Source organism: Solanum tuberosum, unplaced genomic scaffold (assembly GCF_000226075.1).
Source record: "Solanum tuberosum cultivar DM 1-3 516 R44 unplaced genomic scaffold, SolTub_3.0 scf00034, whole genome shotgun sequence".
NCBI classification, from domain to species: domain Eukaryota; kingdom Viridiplantae; phylum Streptophyta; class Magnoliopsida; order Solanales; family Solanaceae; genus Solanum; species Solanum tuberosum.
Genome location: NW_006238962.1, coordinates 1,391,312 through 1,405,132, shown reverse-complemented (window position 1 = coordinate 1,405,132; position 13,821 = coordinate 1,391,312). Strand labels below are relative to the sequence as shown.

Below are 13,821 nucleotides of genomic sequence, written 5' to 3'. Positions count from 1 at the left end.
AAAGACATGTTAACAATGAGATTCAAACTCGGGTTCAACAACGCTAAAAGAGTCTTAACTACCCACCCAAGAATCAATGGACCAATCAAATCATTTGTTCATGGTGCTCTATGCTAATTTTATACAAATACCTCTTAATTTTTACATATATATATATATATATATATATATTTCGAGACGAGATTAATGAGTGCTCGAGCACCCGGCGAACTCTATGTAGGTCTGTCCCTGTTAGAGTCCATCCCTGCTACTAATGTTCGACCCTAATCCTCAACCATCACATTCAGCAAATGATATTGAAGGCCAAAAATCAATCAGAAAGAAGAACATTACACTGTCATAATAGATAGTGACAAATAGGTATAGTAAAAATTTAAACTTTAGCAAAAGGAATGGTAGTTTAGATTACTGCATAATGAAGCTTTCTCCATAGTAATGTACCATGAGAACTCAGAAATGAAACTTAATATGATCCAGAGTCTATAAATAGCTTAAAATACGAATTAAAATCATTATACAACGCATTATTTCCTTTATGAGCGCGCCACGAACACTCACAGAGATGAACTTAAACGATCAAGATCCACAAATCCAAAAAGCACTGCACGGTTACGTTCCTTAACCTTCACTTGATAGATAACTCTGCACATTGCAACTGGCCTTTTTAGTCTGCTAAACACCGATAGATAAAACGAATCATATGGTAAAGGACGCACTAATTTCACATACCTCAACCCTTCCAACCACATTTCGGTGATTAAAGTTTCTCCTGGATAGACATGTAGTAGAAATCTGCCAGATACGCTCTTTATCGTGTTCTGATCACCTCCGCAAATACATTTAATGATAGTCCTAACTGCAAATCCAAGTGTGCACAACCCATGCAGTATTGGACGAGAAAATCTAGGCAAATATATCGAAAGAAATTAGATTGCAGAGACATATTGGTAAATGCAAGAACACAGATAAAAAGAAAAGATAGTAACGTGATATTGCTCCACTAGAACTATAAATATAATGAGGGTGACAAATTCAATTTAAACATTGCAGAAGAAAAATCGATCCATCAGCTGTTGTACTTACGAAAAGAGAGTTAATTGACGCTTCAAGAAGAACACAACTTTAAATAAAAGAAATACCTTTCTGGATCAGGGTACGGCCTTAAAGTTACACAAAATATTCCAACCAAGGACATTGTCGAGCTCCACTTGTTAAAACCATGAATATTAAGAGATGGACAGTAATATGGTTGTTGAAATTACCAAGCCGTGTATAGTTATGTCTAAGCACCATATCCAAGTTTAGATTTCAAATTGTTGAAGTTTTTTAGTTTCTCCACTTATATTCTGACATGCATTTCCGTCAAAGGACTCATCTTTCAGGGGTACGTCCCAGAAGAAAACTGAAGTCTAAAGATGGTTAAGAGTGCGTTCTTTTTACTCACTACAGTTGTTGGAAGAAATTGTTTTGGGGCAGGGGGGTTAGGCCTAAGACATTGGGGAACAACATTATCACGAAATATTGCACTGGGAAACTCTTAAATCTTTTCCCTTTTCTTTTCTGTTCACCTAGTCCACAGGCTAGGCTCACTGCATCAGCATTTAAGATGGGCAAAGTCGAAGGGGCAAAAAGATTACCTCTCTTAACAACTTAATAGCTGTAAACCTTAATCATACTTCCAGTTTAGAAAATTTGTTTAAGTTTGGTGATATTTCGTTCTAGAAATGGGGAAAAATAGCAAAACTTGCAAGTTCCCACATGATATGCTTCACACTCAAGGAAGCAGCATCTCTAGTTCGACAAATGAATTTTCTTTATATTTAGTGCAAACAACGGGTGGTCCATGTCTAATATCACACAACTTTAATAAGCATCAATAACTAACAAACATTGCTACTAAGTATCTCAAGGATGAAAGAACATAAAAGTTATTGGCAAAGATCAGAATGTGTTGCTCATAAAATATAATAATAGTTGTATATAGAGTTAAATAGAGTTGCTCATAGTAGATTACCCTGCACTTTCTGCAAACTTTGGATCTGAATGCAATGGATTGTAATCACCAGACAGCCTATACAGCAAAGCCTGCATCACCGCATTAGAGAAGTCAAAAAAATCCAATGAAAACAAGTACAACTAAAGAATTTTCAAGCCCTCAAAGACAATGTAATTATCAGAATTAACATGCCTTTGACAGGTATAGTCCTACACGTCTCATGTAAATACAAGCATAGCATTCAAGGTACAGATACTGACGTTTACATTAGTGTAATAATTAACTATAAAAAACAATAGGCAACTTGACCTACCTGTGATGCATGCGTACATTCTTCATATACAGCAAAGGGTTGGCTTTTGGGAATTTTAGGAAAGGCTGACTGATTACTATGATTGCTGGAGTACGAGTAAGGCTGAGATGACTTTGAGAACCCACCAGCACCCCTCAAGTAGATAGACAAGCTGCAAGTAGTATTGTGGTGTTTACTGTTAACTTTAACATAATAGCTCTAGGCATATCAGTTAAACTAAAACTCACCGGTTCATGCATAGCCGTTCACCAGATTCTTTCTCGTAACTCACAATTTCTACTTCAAGAACGGCTGCTTTACCTGTTGCGAATCAACAATTTGAAACTTACATATCTTGTCTTTTCATTGCTATATCTCACAGAAGCAATAACAGAATATCATTTTGATTTCTGTCAATCTATTTCTAAAATGCCTTAGCTAGAAAAAAGGTAAAGTTTCAAAATTATATACACTTTATAGACCATTTGCCTCAAACTCAAATGCCTCTTATACAACTGTATATATTTTTCTTCAATTCTCCAAATTTAATATTACATGAACTTATTTAAGTTCCTGCATATTTATTTATGTTTACTAATTATAATCATACCTTTATCATGCAATCCAGCAATACTCGTTTTATTTAGTATCTGCCACAACAAGAAGATCAAGGAAATAACTCATCTGGACTAATAAAAGAAAGGGGGGGAATGATAAAGATAATCAAGGTTAATAATAAAGACTAAGATGTATTCTTTCAACACAAAACTATAATGATAATTTAAGCAGAGTCATGTTTCAAGTGCTGCCAAGAGAAGGCTCCACTGCCCTCAACTATGTTTCATTATGTCCAGGTACTAGGATTTGTTGAAATAACAGTGAAAAAACATAAGCTTTGGTGCGGATATACATATACAAGAAGTTAACCAAATGTCACTATCCAAAAGTTGGATGAAAGTCAAGGTTATAAGATATGTATAAGCTTAATACATGTAAATATATGAGCTTTGGGAATGAAAGCTGAGGTTTGTAGATATAATGGTGCTATTATATGGATAGAACATCTATGCGAGAAAGTTATAACTAATTGTGAGGGGAAAAATCTTTTGACTAGAAAACATCTGTGAAAGAAAAATTGCTTCAAATAGTTATCGAGGAAAAATTACTCCCATACTACTGTCAATCTTCAATCTTTGTGGAATACCTTCTGCATGTAAATTTAAGAGAGAAATCATGGTGTTGCTAGATAATTTAAGGCATTTAGCCAGACACTTACGCAGCCATGGGAAGGAAGTGGCTTATAGACTTCAATGTATTGTTGGCCGTGCAGTAGAAGACGTGGATCAAATCTAGCAAAACGAAAGCAGAAACAATGTTCTTTAGCTAATATTAAGCAGATTACATCTCTATTCTAATCAGAAGAACACACAACTTTTCTTTCTTTATCATTTCATTAAATACATGGAGAAACAGAAGCAATAATATTGCATCTTTAAAGAAAATTAGATACCATACAAAAGGATCCTGCCCCCAACCAAAACTAAAATAGGATGTGTTCTACTTACGGCAAGCCTGGAAGCTGCTCCATTTGAGAAGGAATTCCAACAGTGAACAAAGTCGAAAAAGTTGGCAAGACCTACAAAGATAAAAGGCCACAAGCAAAAAAAATGCAAATCAATTACAGAAACGAATTACATTTCATCTCTTAAACCTTTGCAGTCCTGGATAGTATAACTTAGTCATTAACTATTACGCCAATAAAGTGCATACACTCCCTTCTTTTATGTGCAAGTACAGCAAGGCCATTAAGGATGAACAATTACTCAAAGTATGACCTTTCGATATTTACTAGACATAGTAAATCATTAGCAACAAGTACGTCCCAGTAAAATGTACCTAAACCTTTCCGAAGATAAAAAAATTCACCTTACCCATCACTAGTCTATAGTTCGACGTAAACCATGTCCAACTACACAAAAATTCATCAGTTCCTACCATAAAAAATACCTGAATAAATTCTTGCCCATCTTGATGATAAACATATTTAAGTTCTTTATCATCAATAGCATCCTTTGTACATGCTCCTACACCAAGAGCATAAATAGCAGCATCCCTAATATCATAAAACAACAACATCACAAAACCAAATAACAAAATCCAAAATTGAACAACACAACCTGCATTCAAGCACACCCATTTACTCGAATCAATGAAATTAAACACGAAATGTTCAAATTACATAGGCGGATTCAGAATTTAAACTCGATAAAGGCATCATACAGCTTATCCCAATTAATTCAGGATTAATGATGAATCTTAAGTTAATCCCAAAAATTAATCATTTAATGAAAAGAAAACTGAAGAAATTAGAATTAAACTAGCAATACCTTTCAGTGTAAGTATGTAAGCTCTGCAAATACCAAATAAACCAAGATTAGTAACGAGATTAAACAAAAAAAATTGAGAACCCAGAAAGGAAATAGGATCAAAAACCTCAGGAAATTTGTGGGAAATGACTAATTCAGGATCAATTCCAGAATTTCCAGAGCCTGCCATTGAATCTTTTGAGGGAAAAAAAATCCCCAATTTCGAACAAGACGAACTTTTTTGAGTTGCTTTTTTTTAGCAGAACAAAAAATTGGTCATGGATTTGGAACGATGATCGAGGTTGAATGGTTGATAGGTAATGCTTACAGTTTTCTTAGATTTCTAGCAGATAGCGACCATTAACTTGTCCAAGTAAAATCAAGATTTGACTTTTAGCTAAATCGGATTACGAGTCTACTTGTTCAATTTTATATAAATTTAAGAGTTGTTTGATAAGAGTTATAAAGAATAATTAGTTTGGGGATGAGATAAAACGTGGGATAACTTATGTCGGAATTAGTTATCTCGGGATTATAGTTTTATTTTTATCTCATATTAAAGTGAAATAATAATCTTGTAATAACTAATCTGGGGATAATTTGTCTCAACTAAATGAGAAGTGTTTGACAAACATGTCAACTGAAATCAAGTTAAAGGACACGTTTAGATAGTGATTATCTTATTTATGTGGCGGATCGTTGTAAACACATAAAAAAAATTGAAAATGTAAATCAAAGAGTGTCTAATAACAATATTTTATTGTGAGTTCAAGTGCTTAATTATAATATGTTCATGATTTACGTCTATAAATACAAAAATTTATTAGCAAATTTACATCGGTGTCAGGTATCTATGAAACATAGTGAGGACGAGTTGTAGTGTTTAGTCATCAGTTGAGGTATCTAAATGTACAGCTTCAAAGTTAAAGTGCTTACTTGCCGACCTATATCAAATTTGAATGTTTGCTTAAGTATTATGCCTTACAAGCACTAGGGATTCTAAGATACTAATAGCAACATTATTTCAAAGCTAATGAAGGAGATCCACAACTTGAACAAGTGTATAGTAATTTAGAGTAGAAGCAGCTTTAAAGTTGGAATTTAGTAGAACAACGGGGTAGAGGAATTGGTCAACTCATTAGCCTCATGACCTAAAAGTTGCAGGTTCAAATCTTGTTCCCGTCTAATCAGTTATCGGATCAAAAGGAAATTTGCGAGATGAGTCAAGTATATGGCTATTTAGTGATATACAGACATTTTTATTCCATGCATTTTATATATTTGTCTCCAATCAATCAAAGACGTTCATGCCATAGAAAATCAGGCTCAGCAAAAACGAAACTATATACTATTATGCTCCACGCCAAAAACGAAACTATATACTATTATGCTCCACGCTTTTTGTATCTCTTAGTTTAGGAAGTAGAAACTAATTTGTGAACCCCTCTCTGTATCTCTCCTACTATGTTTTATTTCCAACGATATGTTAGCATAACTTCTAGTCGTAAAAATAAAGGAGGTAAACGTAAAATAGCATGAATTTCTACTTGTAGATATGATCATTGATATGAAAACAGCAATTCAATTATTGTTTTTTAAGACAATTAAAACAATGAAGATGGAACTCGATACAACGAAACGAAGAAAGAAAGAATAGGACCTTGAGTTAAGGTCATTCAAACTAGTTTGTGGTAAACTAAACAGGACAAGTAATAAGCTTTTACTTCAATCCTAATAAACTTTGTTCTCTGAGGTTGTTTTGTGTATGTAAGTCAATTTCTTCTCTTAATTTTCACTTTGGCCTATGATTTTCATGAATGTTGCAGCTTGTCTTAGAGCGGTCTTTTATGTCGACCAGCCACATCACCACATAGAAGAGCGTTGATTGGAATGGGATATTCATCGCGCAAAGAAGTTGATGTTGTGTATACCCTCATGTATAACTGTTGTCCTAGATACTGTCGCGCCCAAAACTCTGATCTTAGATTCCACATTCCCACATTGTCTAATGCAATGTATATTGCTGTCCATGACTTGGGATACACCTGCATTTTGCAACAATTTCTCGTGTTAATTTCTCGTTCTCATTATAGTCAGGGCAGAGTAACATATCAAGTTCTGTTTTATCTTCTTTTTTCTTTCAATCTTACCTGAGTTGTGATTCTTGAAACTGCATCGCGAAGATTGTATTGGTCCTTACTAGCCGGACTCCAGTTTCCTCCGTCCATGCTGCATTAACAAGATCGATAGAAGCTAATTAAGAATGAATCCATACAACTGCATAACATTAGAAACGAGTCGTGTATTTTTTTCTTCATATACTTACCCTACTACCCAAAAGGCATAGCCGTTAAGATGCCAACTCTGCACGATTCCTTCCTTGTTCTCGAATACAATCTCAATGAATGTCCTGTAGTCAGTTTGCAAAACAGATGTGTCGAGGTAAATTCCTTTACTGGTGGGGGCATCAGGTATGTTTCCGGGGGTGAATCCACCAATGTCGAAGTAGTCAGCAAGCTTGAGAGGAGTACCACTTTTAGTTGGCACAAAGGACACACTGTTGACAGCGTATCTTTGCTTGCCATTGACTTGTCCAGCAGAATTTGCGAGCCTGATAGTTCTAGTCGTGTTGATCATACCATAATGGTATGATCCTTGAGGGTTTGGCCTTGGTCCACTCGCGGTCAAGTTGGTCCTAAAACGAGTAACAAAGTTAAGAAAGCACTCAACATGATCGACATTCTCAAAAGTAGTTCAAATATCAGGTGCAAGCCTCTCAAGTCTCACCTAATAGAACGGGCCTGGGTGAGGGACCAACCAATTTCGATGGTTGGACCACCAGGGGGCGGGCCAGTGAATTCCTGGTTAGAGTTGCTGTAGTGAAGTACACCGGTGGTAGTAAGGAGAATAGACGAGAAACGATTTGAAACAACAATGTAGTAGTCCTTAGGAGTTTGATCAGCTGTGATGAGGACAGAGTAGGATTGTCCAACATGAACGTCGAGTGAGGAATATGTCTCTTGCATTGTATGTGTTCCTTCTACCTCCACCAATTTCATTTTATGTCCTTCGATACGAAAGTTGAGTGAATGTTCCAATCCAACATTTGATATTCTTAGTCTATAAGTTTTCCCTGTATTCATATACAGAGTTATAATACTCATTGTTAGATTACAACATTTGATATTCTTCATATAATTAAGAAAAATCGCGATTGTTTTTACCTTGATCAACTGTGAAGGAAGCGCGATTAGGGCCTTGAGGACCGATACCATTGATATGAAGAGCATCAACAAAAGGCAACTTGTGGTTTCTATCAAGTATTGATTTCAAGTACTGCATAAAAAATGGAAGTATATATATCAAATATCTCTTCTTGTAACCTCGACACTTCTCACCAGCACAGGTATCAGGTAACTTTGTCCACCAAGACTTTGACACGATACAAGACATTATATAGGACCTATGATTACTATCCATTACTTGACCTTTTAACATTAAACTTTTACGAGGGGATTCAACAGTTTATATATATAACGAGAACGAGTCTAGTAATCATACCGTGTGATTGCTCTTGTACCAATCACCAATAAGGACGGTGAAATCGCCAGCAGGTTCATCGAAAGGAACAGGAATCCCAGGCCTGCTGAGGATCCTGAACCCTCCAAAACCACCAGAAGCTTTGTGGAATGCAGTTGAAGGGAAATAGTAAAAGCTGCCAATTTGATCCTTTACTTGCAAAATGTATGTGAAATTCTTCCCAGGTGGAATTGGACATGTTGTTCCCCATACTCCATCTTCAAATGAGTTTCTCCTATTTTGTATTCCATTCCTATATATAATTTCGAAACGTATTAAGTAACAGTTTGTGTTTGACTAATTAATCTCACAATTATAGATGTTGTCACGACAGAATAGGTGGAGACTTAACAATCTATGGTATTTTTGCATTCTTGCTTGACGAGCTAACTTTAGGCCTCGATTCATTCTCCACAAGGAAGGAATGAGTCGATTCGCGATTTGTGCTCATGAACCAAGGTTTCTTAAAGTATTTCTTGGGAGAAGCTACTTTTTTTTAGCTTTTAGAAAAATAGTTTCTGCTACTATACAAAAACACTTATTTTTTTCGAAAAAGTTTGACAAAGACTTCAATATTCTCAAATAATATTATAAACATTGTTAGTGCTATTATTTAAATTCAAAACTAAATATTGGTGTAGTGAAAATGTGGACATATTTTGCTTTTACTTATGTTATTCACATGCACTTCACATGATTACCTACTCTTTGTCTAGTTTTTCAAAAATTTAAACACTCGTACAACATGTGACTTGCACAAACTACAAATAATTCAAAATATTGTTCAACTTTTCCTACATTGGATCAATACAATATTCTTTGAATCTTGATTACATCGATATCGATGCTAGTAATTCGAAAATAATTTGATGGATGGCTCAAAACTAGTGAAAAATGAACTAGATAAGTAAACTTAAACACGTAAAGAAATCAATGAATGTAAGACAGATATTTGAATGTTCATTATAATTAGCAAGGGAGTTTGTTAGACAAACATTATCAAATAACATCTTTAAACGAGATATGAAGAGGAAGCTTCGAGAAAACTAGTATTCAACATAGTATCAATTCCAACAAATTTATGTTGGTCGTGACATATCAATGTCTCAGCCTTGCGAAGCCAAACCAAAACATGAACAACAAAAATTCATGTTCACGTTTTCGTGAGGCATCATGACATTAATGATGTCACGAATAAACGATGAACAAATAAAGGAGGAAAATTACCATGAAATAAGAAAATCCTCATCCAAATTGTTGAAGACATTGATAATAACATTGTCATTTGTGACAGAATGAATATCAGGACCAGGAAATTGCCCATTAATCAGAATTCCCTACACACACAAAAAAATAATAATCTCAAAATAACTAAAATGACAATTTTTTTTCCATATATTACTTGAAATAACATAATTTTTTATTAAAGAAACCGACCTTTTGAGGTAAGCCTAGAGGCCAAATCGTTCCATAAGTAACATTCCATTCGAAGAATCTATAAGGACTCTCTGCTATTGTGTTCACAACAAGTAGCGCCACCAAAAACACCGCTAACTCTCCTTTTAGCGGCATTTTTTTCTTCGTATGTTAATACTATAAGAAAAGTTTCTAGAGTTTGAACTGCGAAAATGATATTAGAAGTTGTTAAAGATTAGGAGGGAATTAAAGTGGACATGAAGATGAAGCATATGTGTGTATTTATAAGTGGTGTACAAATAGTTAAAAGTTAAGTGGGTAACTAGTGAGCAAGTGGACCATAAATTATTTATAGATATAAAAAAAAAATGTAAAAAAACTAAAGGAGGGAAATATTTTTGAGAGAGGGATTAAATTTTAAAATGGAGAAATAGAAGGGGCAAAAGGAATAAAGAAAAAGGATTGGATTGTCGGTGAGGAGTACATAGTGGATCTAGAAAAAAAAAAAAGATTATTCAAATGTGGAACTAACGGAGACGGAGCTAGTAGCCTGTATGTTATTTCGATCGAATACAGAAAATTTTGTTTAATGAATGTATTTGTGTTAATAAATATATTAAATATGTATAAATATTAAGCTTAAAATCTAGTTATTATCACAAAATATTGTTATTATAAACTCAAAACTTATAAAATTGAAATTTTAACTTCGACACCTGAGTGTTCATACCAAACAAAATTCACTTTTAACTTCGGAGGAAAAAACATCAAAAATGTATTAGTTTTGATTAATTCAAATTTGTGTAGGTAAAAAGTTTGTCGTAGGACTTCTATTTAGTGTTTCTTATCTTTATCAGTATCAAAGAAAAAGAAAGTATAACAACTTAATTTGTTAATATGAACATTTAACTAAATAAAGTTAGTTATATATTTCACAATTCATACATAGTTTCAACTTAATTATTAATAAAATGTCTAAATCTTGACTTTGTTTATCACTAATAAGAGTAGCAAAATTGTTCACTCAATCATGTGGCCCTAATCACATGCCTGATGTTTTCTTCTGCTTGGTTTTAATCTTTGGCGCACTAGCTTACACACGAGCGGTAAACACAGTGGCAGAGTCAGAAATTTTACGAAGAATATTACTATGATACTAATATTGCAAATTAATTATCTCTATGTTTCGATTTATGTGATGGTTAATAATAAATTGTTGAAACAAACTGAAAAAAGTATGTCACATGAAATGGAACATAACATGTCACTAGTCACTATTATAAAATGAGGAATCAGCAATAGACAAAATTTTATAGCTAAACGACAGAAACATCATGCTAATATCATTTAGCTACAGATTATAAGAAAATTTGATTGGCTAGACTCATTTTAACTAGGAAGTGTCAACAAAATTCTAAGCTAATTCTATGTTTTCTAAATATCTTTTTTCCTTGATTGGTGATAAATTAATAATCATAAAGTTCAAAAGCTTAGAATTTGAGTCAACAATTATATATCAAAATCTAAGCCAACTTGTATGAGGAGGGAATGACCAAATTGGATTTTAAAATTTTAAATTCTTGAAAAGTCTTCCAACTGTGATCTGATCTGCATTCCCATTGTGATGTGTGTTGCTATTAAAGAAGTTACACATAATTAATTATCATTTAAGTAACGTAGTTCACGTAATTATTATTTTTTACAATGTCAACTTAAACTCATTTCTTATTCTTAATATACATGGGTCGATAATAGTTGTGCTAATCGTTATTAATAACTTATCTGATACACTTTTCTTTTTAATTTGTTTAAAAAAGATTGACATTCTTTATTCGATAAATATATAAGGACAACATCAACATTTTACTCATGTTTTGGGTTACACTTATTCGGTAAAAGATCTACAAATTAAAGTGTAGTACTCTTTTATTTAAATATTTATTTATTACTAATTAAGGATAATTTTGAAATATTTCAAAAAAGAAAATTTATTAAATTTTACGTCACATAAATTAAAACGGAGCCGGTAATATATTAGTACACTAAAAGTGTCAGAGCCTGAAAGAGGAATTTGATAGTAATTCCATTCACGTGATGGATGTTTATATCTAAAGATCACATGAAATTTGATTTATCTTTCTGTATTTATTCAGCTAAAATGCAGATCTCTATGCATATCTTAAATAAATATATTTTAAAAAATCAACCTGGAAATGCATATCTTACTGCACAAATATTTTGCTTAAACAAAGTCTTAGTAAAAAACAAGACAATTGGATTAACCAGGGTCGTGGGAGAGTGATAAATATTTCTTTACCTTTAATTAGAGGTCTTGAGTCCACGTCTTCCTGAATACAAAATCGTCTTTGTTAAGGAGCGATTGATAAATTCAATCGAATATGTATCCGAGCTTCTAACTCCGAGCTTGAGTTCAAGTTTTACTAATTATAGGAAGGGAATTAAGCTTAGGGTGGTGGTGTTATTTTTTTTATCACATAAAAAAAGAAGAAAAAAAATCATTTGCTTTATGATATACACTAACCAACAAAATCATCTAAAGAGATGTGAAGATCATAATCCACATCATTTGTCACTAATTTTAGCATACATAGTGGGAAATTAGTTAATAATTTTGAATTTAAATTAAAGACGGTACTTTGTTTTTTCTCTTTAATTTCTTTAATAATTAATTTTCTTTTAGTGGTAGGGAAGAGTATTCATCCCTTTTCTTCTTTACTTTTTCTAATAATATAATTTGTATATATTTATTAAACTTATAAGACAAACACAAAATTTTAACCAATATTTTTTATTCGATCGAATCAATGTTAAATTACACTCTAACTTCGCCCATGATTTAAATAACCAAAGACATTCAAGAAAAGAGGGTGTCTAAGTTTCTTTATTTGATGAATAGAATACGTGATATATTTATAAATTACTTTCTTTCTGTTTAAATGTACGTAACTGATTATAAAAGATCATTTCTTCGATCGTTCCGATTTGCTAATAACGTCCTAGGTAAGGAAGCATCTAACATGGATCTCAAGCCTACGTACTGCATTGTCCCCAAATTACATGTGAAATAAATTGTATAGACTATCATATATTAAATTATTATTGTGCCATCTGGATACGTAGACTTTGCTGCAAATTACATCGATGATCCAGAAAATAACTTCAACGTAACAACACTGCAAATAATTCCAAAAATAAGTTTTAAAATTGTACTATATATTATATTGTGTTTACGCGCTTCAAGCTAGGATTGAAACATTGAACACTTTGCAAGTAGGACATAGGGGGTTTGAGATACACGTATACTCGCTAATTTTGAAAAAAATTGATGTATAATATATGTCCCTCAAACATATATATTTGTTGGATTGGGTCATTTGGTAATTGTGTCCTTTAGGCCCTTGAGCGCTTACTCACGATTCTTATGTGGCAAGTTTTGAACAAGCAACCTAAAATAAAATAGGGGTGACATGATAAATCAAAATTTAATTCACTCAAATTCAGTGCAACTCGCTCATTTGACATCTCTAACCTAGAGTATGCAAAGTGGTGCTCATTTGGTAGTGCACCCATTTTTTTCGAACATATTTTCACTGATTAATACAATTTAAAATATGAAGATGTAAATATACGAAGAAATCAAGGAAATTCAATAACTATTAAAAATATATATAATTAAAAAATAATTTTAATTTTTATATTCAATAAAATTTCGCTATTTTTTTTTAATAAACCCCGTTGCACCCACTTGGCTTCGCATTAAGGCAACAACTATCAAGTCTTTGATTGAATGTTGAAAGTATTACAACATCAACATGGCGCAATCAGTGGCAATTTAATGTATCACACGCATAAAAATGAACTGGAAAGTGATATATATACTATGCTTTTCTTATCTACAAATCATTATTTTTGTACTTGCACCATTCCAAAATAACAACCATTTTTTTTTAAAAAAAAATTATACTATATAGTTTCAACACCTGATTTTCAGTATGAATTCAAATATTAAAATTTACATTCTTAGAATTGACTTTTTCTCATTAACTACTCCAAAACCAAGATCTAAATCGTTTGACACTTGACCACAAATAAATTCTGCAAGGAGTAATGGACAAGTGGCACAAAGTTCGAAACTTGATTAGAAACCCCCC

General features: G+C 33.0%; 2 protein-coding genes across 2 annotated transcripts; both read right to left on the bottom strand.

The window, feature by feature from the left end:
* Positions 1–363: 363 nt before the first annotated feature.
* Positions 364–4,990, bottom strand: LOC102584477 (enoyl-CoA hydratase 2, peroxisomal). Its single transcript, XM_006342494.2, has 11 exons — positions 4,782–4,990; positions 4,676–4,698; positions 4,296–4,401; positions 3,854–3,924; positions 3,565–3,637; positions 2,899–2,938; positions 2,537–2,609; positions 2,310–2,460; positions 2,015–2,085; positions 730–903; positions 364–642 (listed from the first exon to the last, which is right to left on the bottom strand). The coding sequence occupies exons 1-11, from the start codon at positions 4,842–4,844 to the stop codon at positions 555–557; spliced, it is 933 nt and encodes a 310-aa protein (XP_006342556.1). The 5' UTR covers positions 4,845–4,990; the 3' UTR covers positions 364–554.
* A 1,199-nt stretch (positions 4,991–6,189) lies between these two features.
* On the bottom strand, positions 6,190–9,918 carry LOC102584139 (L-ascorbate oxidase homolog). Its single transcript, XM_006342493.2, has 8 exons — positions 9,671–9,918; positions 9,461–9,570; positions 8,216–8,486; positions 7,879–7,990; positions 7,442–7,787; positions 6,981–7,349; positions 6,805–6,883; positions 6,190–6,699 (listed from the first exon to the last, which is right to left on the bottom strand). The coding sequence occupies exons 1-8, from the start codon at positions 9,803–9,805 to the stop codon at positions 6,487–6,489; spliced, it is 1,635 nt and encodes a 544-aa protein (XP_006342555.1). The 5' UTR covers positions 9,806–9,918; the 3' UTR covers positions 6,190–6,486.
* Between the last annotated feature and the right edge of the window lie 3,903 nt (positions 9,919–13,821).

What these genes read in the sequence shown, in the direction of transcription:
- LOC102584477 (XM_006342494.2), bottom strand. Translation starts at nt 4,844, where the DNA reads ATGGCAGGCTCTGGAAATTCTGGAATTGATCCTGAATTAGTCATTTCC. An exon ending in GAGCAGCTTCCAGGCTTGCC is followed by an intron (nt 3,638 to 3,853) that starts GTAAGTAGAACA and finishes TCGTTTTGCTAG; the next exon opens with ATTTGATCCACGTCTTCTAC. An exon ending in TGCTGGATTGCATGATAAAG is followed by an intron (nt 2,610 to 2,898) that starts GTATGATTATAA and finishes GATTCGCAACAG; the next exon opens with GTAAAGCAGCCGTTCTTGAA.
- LOC102584139 (XM_006342493.2), bottom strand. Translation starts at nt 9,805, where the DNA reads ATGCCGCTAAAAGGAGAGTTAGCGGTGTTTTTGGTGGCGCTACTTGTT. An exon ending in GGTACAAGAGCAATCACACG is followed by an intron (nt 7,991 to 8,215) that starts GTATGATTACTA and finishes TTTTTTATGCAG; the next exon opens with TACTTGAAATCAATACTTGA. An exon ending in TTCCTTCACAGTTGATCAAG is followed by an intron (nt 7,788 to 7,878) that starts GTAAAAACAATC and finishes ATATGAATACAG; the next exon opens with GGAAAACTTATAGACTAAGA.